The sequence below is a fragment of the Chenopodium quinoa genome, unplaced genomic scaffold (genome assembly GCF_001683475.1).
Source record: "Chenopodium quinoa cultivar QQ74 unplaced genomic scaffold, ASM168347v1, whole genome shotgun sequence".
NCBI lineage: Eukaryota > Viridiplantae > Streptophyta > Magnoliopsida > Caryophyllales > Amaranthaceae > Chenopodium > Chenopodium quinoa.
Window position 1 is genome coordinate 874 of NW_018742977.1, and position 12,535 is coordinate 13,408.

At 29.9% G+C, this 12,535-nt stretch overlaps 1 protein-coding gene across 1 annotated transcript; it reads left to right on the forward strand.

Annotated features, from left to right (window-relative positions):
- Positions 1-10,632: 10,632 nt before the first annotated feature.
- Positions 10,633-12,125, forward strand: LOC110729299. Its single transcript, XM_021909030.1, has 3 exons — positions 10,633-10,765; positions 11,186-11,334; positions 11,382-12,125. Exons 1-3 carry the CDS (start codon positions 10,633-10,635, stop codon positions 12,123-12,125), a joined length of 1,026 nt encoding a protein of 341 aa, XP_021764722.1.
- The last annotated feature ends 410 nt before the right edge of the window (positions 12,126-12,535 follow it).

A 12,535-nucleotide genomic window follows, 5' to 3' on the forward strand; every position in this document is an offset into this window, starting at 1 on the left:
GCTAATTGAATCAAATGAAAGTCAAACACATTCAAATAGTGCTAATTGAATCAAATGAAAGTCAAACACATTCAAATAGAGCTTTTTGAATCAAATGAAGTCAAATGCAATCTGCAAAGCTAATCAAACAAATGAAAGTCAAACACATTCAAAAAGAGCTTTTTAAATCAAATGAAAGTCAAATGCATTCAACAAAGCTAATTTAATCAAATGAAAGTCAAAAACATCTAAAAAAACCTAATTAAATCAAATGAAAGTCAAACACATTCAAACAAAGCTATTTGTATCAAATGAAAGTCAAATGCATTCTACAAAGGTAATTGAATCAAATGAAAGTAAAAAACATTCGAACAAAGGCAATTGAATCAAATGAAAGTCAAACACATTCAAACAAAGCTTTTTGAATCAATTAAAGTCAAATGCATTCAACAAAGCAAATTGAATCAAATGAAAGTCAAAAAACATCTAAAAAAATCTAATTAAATCAAATGAAAGTCAAACACATTCAAACAAAGCTAATTAAATCAAATGAAAGTCAAACACATTCGAACAAAGCTATTTGAATTAAATGAAAGTCAAATGCATTCTACAAAGCTAATTGAATAAATGAAAGTCAAACACATTCAAACTAACCTAATAGAATCTAATGAAAGTCAAACACATTCAAACAGATCTAATTGAAACAAATGGAAGTCAAACCCATTCAAAAAGAACTTTTTGAATTAAATGAAAGTCAAATGCATTTAACAAAGCTAATTGAATCAAATGAAAGTCAAACACATTCAAATAGAGCTAATGAATCAAATGAAAGTCAAACACATTCAAATAGAGCTTTTTGAATCAAATGAAGGTCAAATGCAATCTACAAAGCTAATTGAATCAAATGAAAGTCAAACACATTAAAACAAAGCTAATTGAATCAAATGTAAGTCAAACTCATTCAAACAGAGCTTTTTGAATCAAATAAAACTCAAATGCATTCAACAAAGCTAATTGAATCAAACAAAAGTCAAAAACATCTAAAAATATCTAATTAAATCAAAATGAAAGTTAAACACATTCAGACAAACCTATTTGAATCAAATAAAAGTCAAATGTATTCTACAAATCTAATTGAATCAAATGAATGTAAAAACATCTAAAAAATTCAAATTAAATCAATAAAAGGTCAAACACATTCAAACAAAACTATATGAATCAAATGAAAGTCAAAAGCATTCTATAAAGCTAATTGAATCAAATGAAAGTCAAACACACTCAAACAAAGCTAATTGAATCAAAACAAAGTAAAACACTTTCAAACAAACCTAATTGAATAAAATGAAAGTCAAAGACATTCAAACATAGCTAATTGAATTAAATGAAAGTCAAAACACATTCAAAAAGTGCTTTTTGAATCAAATGAAGGTCAAATGCAATCTACAAAATCTACAAAGCTAATTGAATCAAATGAAAGTCAAACACATTCAAACAAAACTAATTGAATCAAATGAAAGTCAAAAACATTAAAAAAAACCTAATTAAATCAAATGAAAGGCAAACACATTCTAACAAAGCTTTTTGAATCAAATGAAAGTCAAATGCATTCTACAAAGTTTATTGAATATAATGAAAGTCAAAAAACATTCGAACAAAGCCAATTGAATCAAATGAAAGTCAAGCACATTCAAACAAAGCTTTTTAAATCAAATGAAAGTCAAATTCATTCAACAAAGCTAATTGAATAAGATGAAAGTCAAACACATTCAAACAACGCTAATTAAATCAAAAAGAAAGTCAAACACATTCAAACAAACCTAATTGAATCAAATGAAAGTCAAACACATTCAAACAGAGCTAATTGAATAAAATGAAAGTCAAACACATTCAAAAAGAGCTTTTTAAATCAAATGAAAGTAAAATGCATTCAACAAAGCTAATTTAATCAAATGAAAGTCAAAAAACATCTAAAAAAACCTAATTAAGTCAAATGAAAGTCAAAACACATTCAAACAAAGCTATTTGTATCAAATGAAAGTCAAATGCATTCTACAAAGCTAATTGAATCAAATGAAAGTAAAAAACATTCGAACAAAGGCAATTGAATGAAATGAAAGTCAAACACATTCAAACAAAGCTTTTTGAATCAATTAAAGTTAAATGCATTCAACAAAGCAAATTGAATCAAATGAAAGTCAAAAAACATCAAAAAAATCTAATTAAATCAATTGAAAGTCAAACACATTCAAACAAAGCTAATTAAATCAAATGAAAGTCAAACACATTCGAACAAAGCTATTTGAATTAAATGAAAGTCAAATGCATTCTACAAAGCTAATTGAATAAAATGAAAGTCAAACACATTCAAACTAACCTAATAGAATCTAATGAAAGTCAAACACATTCAAACAAATCTAATTGAAACAAATGGAAGTCAAACCCATTCAAAAAGAAACTTTTTGAATCAAATGAAAGTCAAATGCATTTAACAAAGCTAATTGAATCAAATGAAAGTCAAAACACATTCAAATAGAGCTAATTGAATCAAATGAAAGTCAAACACATTTAAATAGAGCTTTTTGAATCAAATGAAGGTCAAATGCAATCTACAAAGCTAATTGAATCAAATGAAAGTCAAACATATTAAAACAAAGCTAATTGAATCAAATGTAAGTCAAACTCATTCAAACAGAGCTTTTTGAATCAAATAAAACTCAAATGCATTCAACAAAGCTAATTGAATCAAACAAAAGTCAAAACATCTAAAAAAATCTAATTAAATCAAATGAAAGTCAAACACATTCAGACAAACCTATTTGAATCAAATAAAAGTCAAATGTATTCTACAAATCTAATTGAATCAAATGAATGTAAAAAACATCTAAAAAATTCAAATTAAAGCAATAAAAGGTTAAACACATTCAAACAAAACTATATGAATCAAATGAAAGTCAAAAGCATTCTATAAAGCTAATTGAATCAAATGAAAGTCAAACACATTCAAACAAAGCTAATTGAATCAAATCAAAGTAAAACACATTCAAACTAACCAAATTGAATCAAATGAAAGTCAAACACATTCAACCAGAGCTAATTGAATCAAACGAAAGTCAAACACATTCAAAAAGAGCTTTTTAAATCAAATCAAGTTCAAATGCAATCTACAAAGCTAATTGAATCAAATGAAAGTCAAACACATTCAAACAAAACTAATTGAATCAAATGAAAGTCAAAAATATTAAAAAAAACCTAATTAAATCAAATGAAAGTCAAACACATTCTAACAAAGCTATTTGTGTCAAATGAAAGTCAAATGCATTCTACAAAAGCTAATTGAATCAAATGGAAGTAAAAAACATTCGAACAAAGCCAATTGAAATCCAATGAAAGTCAAACACATTCAAACAAAGCTTTTTGAATCAAATGAAAGTCAAATGCATTCAACAAAGCTAATTGAATCAAATGAAAGTCAAACACATCTAAAAAATCTAATTAAATCAAATGAAAGTCAAACACATTCAAAAAAAAGCTAATTAAATCAAATGAAAGTCAAACACATTCAAACAAAGCTATTTGAACTAAATGAAAGTCAAACACAATCAAAAAGAGCTTTTTAAATCAAATGAAAGTCAAAAGCATTCAACAAAGCTAATTTAATCAAATGAAAGTCAAAAACATCTAAAAAAAACCTAATTAAATCAAATGAAAGTCAAACACATTCAAACAAAGCTATTTGTATCACAATGAAAGTCAAATGCATTCTACAAAGCTAATTGAATCAAATGAAAGTCAAAAAACATTCGAACAAAGGCAATTGAATCAAATGAAAGTCAAACACATTCAAACAAAGCTTTTTGAATCAATTAAAGTCAAATGCATTCAACAAAGCAAATTGAATCAAATGAAAGTCAAAAAACATCTAAAAAAATCTAATTAAATCTAATGAAAGTCAAACACATTCAAACAAAGCTAATTATTTTCAAGTGAAAGTCAAAACACATTCGAACAAAGCTATTTGAATTAAATGAAAGTCAAATGCATTCTACAAAAGTTAATTGAATCAAATGAAAGTCAAACACATTCAAACTAACCTAATAGAATCTAATGAAAGTCAAACACATTCAAAACAGATCTAATTGAAACAAATGGAAGTCAAACCCATTCAAAAAGAACTTTTTGAATCAAATGAAAGTCAAATGCATTTAACAAAGCTAATTGAATCAAATGAAAGTCAAACACATTCAAATAGAGCTAATTGAATCAAATGAAAGTCAAACACATTCAAATAGAGCTTTTTGAATCAAATGAAGGTCAAATGCAATCTGCAAAGCTAATCAAATCAAATGAAAGTCAAACACATTCAAAAAGAGCTTTTTAAATCAAATGAAAGTCAAATGCATTCAACAAAGCTAATTTAATCAAATGAAAGTCAAAAACATCTAAAAAACCTAATTAAATCAAATGAAAGTCAAACACATTCAAAACAAAGCTATTTGTATCAAATGAAAGTCAAATGCATTCTACAAAGGTAATTGAATCAAATGAAAGTAAAAAACATTCGAACAAAGCAATTGAATCAAATGAAAGTCAAACACATTCAAACAAAGCTTTTTGAATCAATTAAAGTCAAATGCATTCAACAAAGCAAATTGAATCAAATGAAAGTCAAAAACATCTAAAAAAATCTAATTAAATCAAATGAAAGTCAAACACATTCAAACAAAGCTAATTAAATCAAATGAAAGTCAAACACATTCGAACAAAGCTATTTGAATTAAATGAAAGTCAAATGCATTCTACAAAGCTAATTGAATAAAATGAAAGTCAAACACATTCAAAACTAACCTAATAGAATCTAATGAAAGTCAAACACATTCAAAACAGATCTAATTGAAACAAATGGAAGTCAAACCCATTCAAAAAGAACTTTTTGAATGAAATGAAAGTCAAATGCATTTAACAAAGCTAATTGAATCAAATGAAAGTCAAACACATTCAAATAGAGCTAATAGAATCAAATGAAAGTCAAACACATTCAAATAGAGCTTTTTGAATCAAATGAAGGTCAAATGCAATCTACAAAGCTAATTGAATCAAATGAAAGTCAAACACATTAAAACAAAGCTAATTGAATCAAATGTAAGTCAAACTCATTCAAACAGAGCTTTTTGAATCAAATAAAACTCAAATGCATTCAACAAAGCTAATTGAATCAAACAAAAGTCAAAAACATCTAAAAATATCTAATTAAATCAAATGAAAGTTAAACACATTCAGACAAACCTATTTGAATCAAATAAAAGTCAAATGTATTCTACAAATCTAATTGAATCAAATGAATGTAAAAACATCTAAAAATTCAAATTAAATCAATAAAAGGTCAAACACATTCAAACAAAACTATATGAATCAAATGAAAGTCAAAAGCATTCTATAAAGCTAATTGAATCAAATGAAAGTCAAACACACTCAAACAAAGCTAATTGAATCAAAACAAAGTAAAACACTTCCAAACAAACCTAATTGAATAAAATGAAAGTCAAAGACATTCAAACAGAGCTAATTGAATTAAATGAAAGTCAAAACACATTCAAAAGTGCTTTTTTGAATCAAATGAAGGTCAAATGCAATCTACAAAATCTACAAAGCTAATTGAATCAAATGAAAGTCAAACACATTCAAACAAAACTAATTGAATCAAATGAAAGTCAAAAACATTAAAAAAAACCTAATTAAATCAAATGAAAGGCAAACACATTCTAACAAAGCTTTTTTGAATCAAATGAAAGTCAAATGCATTCTACAAAGTTTATTGAATATAATGAAAGTCAAAAAACATTCGAACAAAGCCAATTGAATCAAATGAAAGTCAAGCACATTCAAACAAAGCTTTTTAAATCAAATGAAAGTCAAATTCATTCAACAAGCTAATTGAATAAGATGAAAGTCAAAACACATTCAAAACAACGCTAATTAAATCAAAAGAAAGTCAAACACATTCAAACAAACCTAATTGAATCAAATGAAAGTCAACCACATTCAAACAAAGCTAATTGAATCAAATGTAAGTCAAACACATTCAAACAGAGCTTTTTAAATCAAATGAAAGTCAAATGCATTCAACAAAGCTAATTAAATCAAATGAAAGTCAAAAACATCTAAAAAAACCTAATTAAATCAAATGAAAGTCAAACACATTCAAACAAAGCTATTTGTATCAAATGAAAGTCAAATGCATTCTACAAAGCTAATTGAATCAAATGAAAGTCAAAAACATTCGAACAAAGCAATTGAATCAAATGAAAGTCAAACACATTCAAACAAAGCTTTTTGAATCAATTAAAGTCAAATGCATTCAACAAAGCAAATTGAATCAAATTAAAGTCAAAACATCTAAAAAAATCTAATTAAATCAAATGAAAGTCAAACACATTCAAACAAAGCTAATTAAATCAAAGGAAAGTCAAACACATTCGAACAAAGCTATTTGAATTAAATGAAAGTCAAATGCATTCTACAAAGCTAATTGAATCAAATGAAAGTCAAACACATTCAAACAAACCTAATAGAATCTAATGAAAGTCAAACACATTCAAACAGATCTAATTGAAACAAATGGAAGTAGAACCCATTCAAGAAGAACTTTTTGAATCAAATGAAAGTCAAATGCATTTAACAAAGCTAATTGAATCAAATGAAAGTCAAACACATTCAAATAGAGCTAATTGAATCAAATGAAAGTCAAACACATTCAAATAGAGCTTTTTGAATCAAATGAAGGTCAAATGCAATCTACAAAGCTAATTGAATCAAATGAAAGTCAAACACATTAAAACAAAGCTAATTGAATCAAATGTAAGTCAAACTCATTCAAACAGAGCTTTTTGAATCAAATAAAACTCAAATGCATTCAACAAAGCTAATTGAATCAAACAAAAGTCAAAAACATCTATTTGAATCAAATGAAAGTCAAAACACATTCAGACAAAGTTAATTAAATCAAATTTAAGTCAAACACATTCAAATAGAGCTAATTGAATAAAATGAAAGTCAAACACATTCAAAAAGAGCTTTTTGAATCAACTGAAGGTCAAATGCATTTAAGAAAGCTAATTGAATCAAATGAAAGTCAAACGAATTCAAATAAAGCTAATTGAATCAAATGTAAGTCAAACACATTCAAATAGAGCTTTTTGAATCAAATGAAAGTCAAATGCATTCAACAAAGCTAATTGAATCAAATGAAAGTCAAAAACATATAAAAAAACCTAATTAAATCAAATGAAAGTCAAACACATTCAAACAAAGCTATTTGTATCAAATTAAAGTCAAATGCATTCTATAAAGCTAATTGAATCAAATTATAGTCAAAAGCATTCAAACAAAGCCAATTGAATCAAATGAAAGTCAAACACATTCAAACAAAGCTTTTTGAATCAAATGAAAGTCAAATGCATTCAACAAAGCTAACTGAATCAAATGAAAGTAAAAAACATCTAAAAAAATCTAATTAAATCAAATGAAAGTCAAACATATTCAGACAAAGCTATTTGAATCAAATGAAAATCAAATGCATTCTACAAATCTAATTGAATCAAATGAAAGTTAAACACATTCAAACAAACCTAACAGAATCAAATGTAAGTCAAATACATTCAAACAGAGCTTTTTGAATCAAGTTAAAGTCAAATGCATTCAACAAAGCTAATTGAATCAAACGAAAGTCAAAAACATCTAAAAAAATCTAATTAAATCAAATGAAAGTCAAACACATTCAGACAAAGCTATTTGAATCAAATGAAAATCAAATGCATTCTACAAATCTAATTGAATCAAATGAAAGTATAAACATCTAAAAATTCAAATTAAATCAATAAAAGGTCAAACACATTCAAACAAAACTATTTGAATCAAATGAAAGTCAAAGGCAATCTATAAAGCTAATTGAATCAAATGAAAGTCAAACACATTCAAACAAAGCTAATTGAATCAAATGAAAGTCAAACACATTCAAACAATGCTAATTGAATCAAATGAAAGTAAAACACATTCAAACAAACCTAATTGAATCAAATGAAAGTCAAAGATATTCAAACAGAGCTAATTGAATCAAATGAAAGTCAAACACATCCAAACAAAGCTAATTGAATCAAATGTAAGTCAAATACATTCAAACAGAGCTTTTTGAATCAAATGAAAGTCAAATGCATTCAACAAAGCTCATTGAATCAAATGAAAGTAAAAAAATCTAAAAAAAATCTTATTAAATCAAATGAAAGTCAAACACATTCAGACAAAGCTATTTGAATAAAATGAAAGTCAAATGTATTCTACAAATCTAATTGAATCAAATGAAAGTAAAAAACATTCGAACAAACCCAATTGAATCAATTGAAAGTCAAACACACTCAAACAAACCTAATTGAATCAAATGAAAGTGAAACACATTCAAACAGACCTAATTGAATCAAATAAAAGTCAAACACATTCAAAAAGAGCTTTTTGAATCAAATGACGGTAAAATGCAATCTACAAAGCTAATTGAATCAAATGAAAGTCAAACACATTGAAACAAAGCTAATTGGATCAAATGTGAGTCAAACACATTCAAACAGAGCTTTTTGAATCAAATGAAAGTTAAATGCATTCATCAAAGCTAATTGAATCAAATGAAAGTCGAAAACATTCGAACAAAGCCAATTGAATAAAATGAAAGTCAAACAAATTCAAACAGAGCTTTTTGAATCAAATGAAAGTCAAATGCATTCAACAAAGCTAATTGAATCAAACGAAAGTCAAAAACATCTAAAAAAATCTAATTAAATCAAATGAAAGTCAAACACACTCAGACAAAGCTATTTGAATCAAATGAAAGTCAAATGCATTCTACAAATCTAATTGACTCAAATGAAAGTAATAAACATCTAAAAAATTCAAATTAAATCAATAAAAGGTCAAACACATTCAAACAAAACTATTTGAATCAAGTGAAAGTCAAATGCATTCTTGATAAGCCTTCTTATCATGGGTTGAGAGAAGCATTTTAGGGTGTGTTTTGATGCTTTATATGTACTTTTGTTAGCTTTTGTGAGTTTTGGGCTGTGATCTCACTTATGTGCAAAAGGCGGGATTTATGAGTATAAGTGAGTGAGTGAGCTCGGGAACCAATGAAGAGTTATGTAAGAAGGATGGACCTTGGCTTGTGATTTGAGAGTTGTGATGGAGCATGGAAGAGCAAGGAAGAAAGCTTGAGGAAAAGGTGAAGCAAAGCAAGAAGAAGAAGCAAGGAAAGAAGGCGAAAACAGCAGGAACCGCTGCCAGGGCCGCTGGCAGCTGGCCAGAGCCGCTGGCAGCGGTTATACCAGAGTGAGGGGCTGCCAGAGCAGCTGCCAGCGGGTCCAGAGCAGCTGCCAGCGGCTCTGGCAGAAATTCGGGTTGTTTTGGTTAATTTTCAGCAATTTGGCTTTGTTTTGGCTCGTGTTTTGGATATTATTTTATTATTATTATTGTGTTATGTTATTAAAATATAGAAACATATAAATAGCTTAGTTTTAATTAAGTTTTAAGTTAGAAAAGGAGAATTAAGTTTTGAGAAAAAAAAGCTTTCTAGGGTTTTCTTAGAATTTTCAGAATTCTTTGTTTTGGAATTAGAATCCATGGAAGCTTAATCTTCCGGATTCTTGGTTAAAGATTGAATCTTTTAGCTACGAATTGTGAGATCTTTCTTCTCTTAATATCTATTGAATATATATTGTTCCTTGAATTAATTTCATGATTTGCTTTAATCAATTGCTAGGTTAGAATTATTGGATTCGCTTGCATCTAATTAATCTTTCCAAAGTAGCAAATTTAGGTTATTGATGCATGCTTTTGGTTGATAACTTGAAGAGGGAATAATATTATTGAAGAAATTAGACCGCTTGTGTTAATTTATTCAATCCTTGTTGATTTCTCCGTTTATTTTCTTCTTGTGGATAATTTAGAGCGCTTGTCTTGAATTGTGCATTGGAAAGGGTTAGAAAGGAGCGCTTTGCTATTTCTAACTATTTATGAGAATTTAGAATCTAGGAATTCTACAACAAGGTGTTCAATAGAGCTTGATTGAGGAGACTTCTATGATCAATTTGTATGTTCATTAGTGGATTTCGCATAACCAAGACCGTTCTTCTCATTGATTACCTATTCATTACGTTCGTTGTTCTTACTTAGTTCATTTATCATCATTGCTCATGAAAACCCCCCTCGTTACTTAGGTTACTACCGTCCTAGAGTATTTCCACTTAGGTTTCCAGTTATTAGTCCCTTTTTCCCTGTGGATTCGAACTCGACTTCCCTAACTACGTTTATTTGCAGTTAGCTTAGTTGTGATATTTTTGGTTGCATACGACTGAGGCACACCAAATTTTTGGCGCCGTTGCCGGGGACTTAAGGCGTTACTTTTTAATTGTTTATCTTAGTAAAATTTATTTTAGGACTGTTCTTAGCTATCTTTCTTTGTTTGTTCGCTAGGTATGATAAGTACCCGTTCTGCTAACAAAGAAGTTTTGCAGTTTGATCCAGAAATTGAAAGGAATATTTTCCAGGTTGCGAAAAGAGGCAAGAACAACCCCCAGTGAATCAACATACTCCTTCAATATTCAAGAAGAAGAGGAGATGGCTGACAATCGAACTCTAAGGGAACTCACAAGCTCCCAACTTGAACCAACAACCGTTGTGCATTGCATACCAGCAGTTGGAGGAAGTACTAATGTTGAGATCAAAATCCGGTCTAATTCATCTATTGCCGGCATTCCATGGCATGAAAGGCGAAGATCCGAATAAACATCTGGCAGAATTTCATGTGGTTTGCACTAGCATGAAAACCGATTGGATGACTGATGAACAAATTCAGTTGAGAGCATTTCCTTTTTCTCTCAAAGATGCAGCAAAGGATTGGTTTTACTATCTTCCCCCAGGTAGCATAACAACTTGGGCAGATTTTAAAGAAGTGTTTCCTTGAGAAGTACTACCCAGCCACTATTTCTGCAAGCCTTAAGAAAGCTATCAGCAATGTGGATCAGAAGGAAGATGAAATCCTTGTATGAGTATTGGGAGAGATTTAAGAGATTGTGTGCTAGTTGTCCTTACCATGGGTATTCCGATCAAGACCGCATCCTATACTTCTATGGAGGTCTAACTGATGATGACTTGAGTATGGTGAATGCAGCAAGTGGTGGAGGGCTAGTGAATAAGACTCCAGGAGATGCAACTAGGTTGATTGCAGAGCTAGCAGAAAATTCTAGGCAATTCAGTCAGAGAACTCCCACGCGCCGGGTGAATTTAGCAAATTCGAATACAACTGAGTTAGAGAGTCAAGTAGCTGATTTGACTTCTATGATGCGTGAGTTCATGGTGAACTCAAGGAATCCACAGCAACTGAATGCTTGTGGTTTATGCACCTCCATGGACATCCCACTGATGCATGTCCTCAATTACAAGAGGAGCAGAATGAGCAGGCCAACGCCTTAGGTTTTCAAGGGCAAGGTCCGCAGAGAAGATATGATCCCTTTTCAAATAACCTACAACCCAGGATGGAGAGATCATCCAAATTTGAGATATGGGAATTCCAAGGAAACCAACAACATCAGCATGCTCAAGGTCAACAACAGTTTCAGCAATATAGGGCACCGTTCCTAACACCTCAAGGCCAAAGCTCTAATTCAGGTAATATGTCAACTGAAGAAATGATTAGATCACTAACTTCTAATGTTTCTACCATGCAGCAGAATATGATGCAGTTTCAACAAGAAACCAGATCAAGTATTCAAAACCTGGAGAATCAAGTCAGTCAAATCTCAAGTGCAGTAAGCCGACTTGAAGCTAAGGACTCTGGAAAGCTTCCATCCCAAACGGAGCTGAACCCTAAGCAACAAGTTAATGCAATAACATTGAGAAGTGGCAAAAAGTTGCAAGAAACTGTAGTTGCACCTAAGAAGGCTAAAGACTTGATTGGAGTTGAGGAGGAGGAAGTAGAACAAGAAACTAAGGCGAATCCGCCAACCTTTACCTCTTATGAGCCTGTGCCACCTTTCCCAGAAGCCTTGCAAGATACTCGAAGGTATGAGAAAGACAAGGATATTTATGAGACTTTCAGCAAATGTGGGTAAATATGCCCCTCTTGAATGTGATTAAAAGTGTTCCTCGTTTGCTAAGTTTATGAAGGAACTGTGTACGATCAAGAGAAAGCACAGGTTGGGAGGAAAAGAAAAAGTGAAGGTGAGTGCTCATGTTTCTGCAGTTTTCCAAAAGAAACTCCCAGAAAAATGTGGTGATCCTGGTATGTTTTACTATTCCTGTTACAATAGGAGACACCACATTACACCGAGCCATGTTGGACCTAGGTGCATCAATCAATGTCATTCCCTACTCCCTGTTTAAATCTTTAGAACTTGGGCCTTTGCATGAAAACTGGGGTAGTAATTCAGTTAGCTGATAGGTCCAATGTATATCCTAAGGGGGTAATAGAAGATGTACTTGTTAAGGTTGATGGATTGATCTTTCCTGCTGACTTTTACGT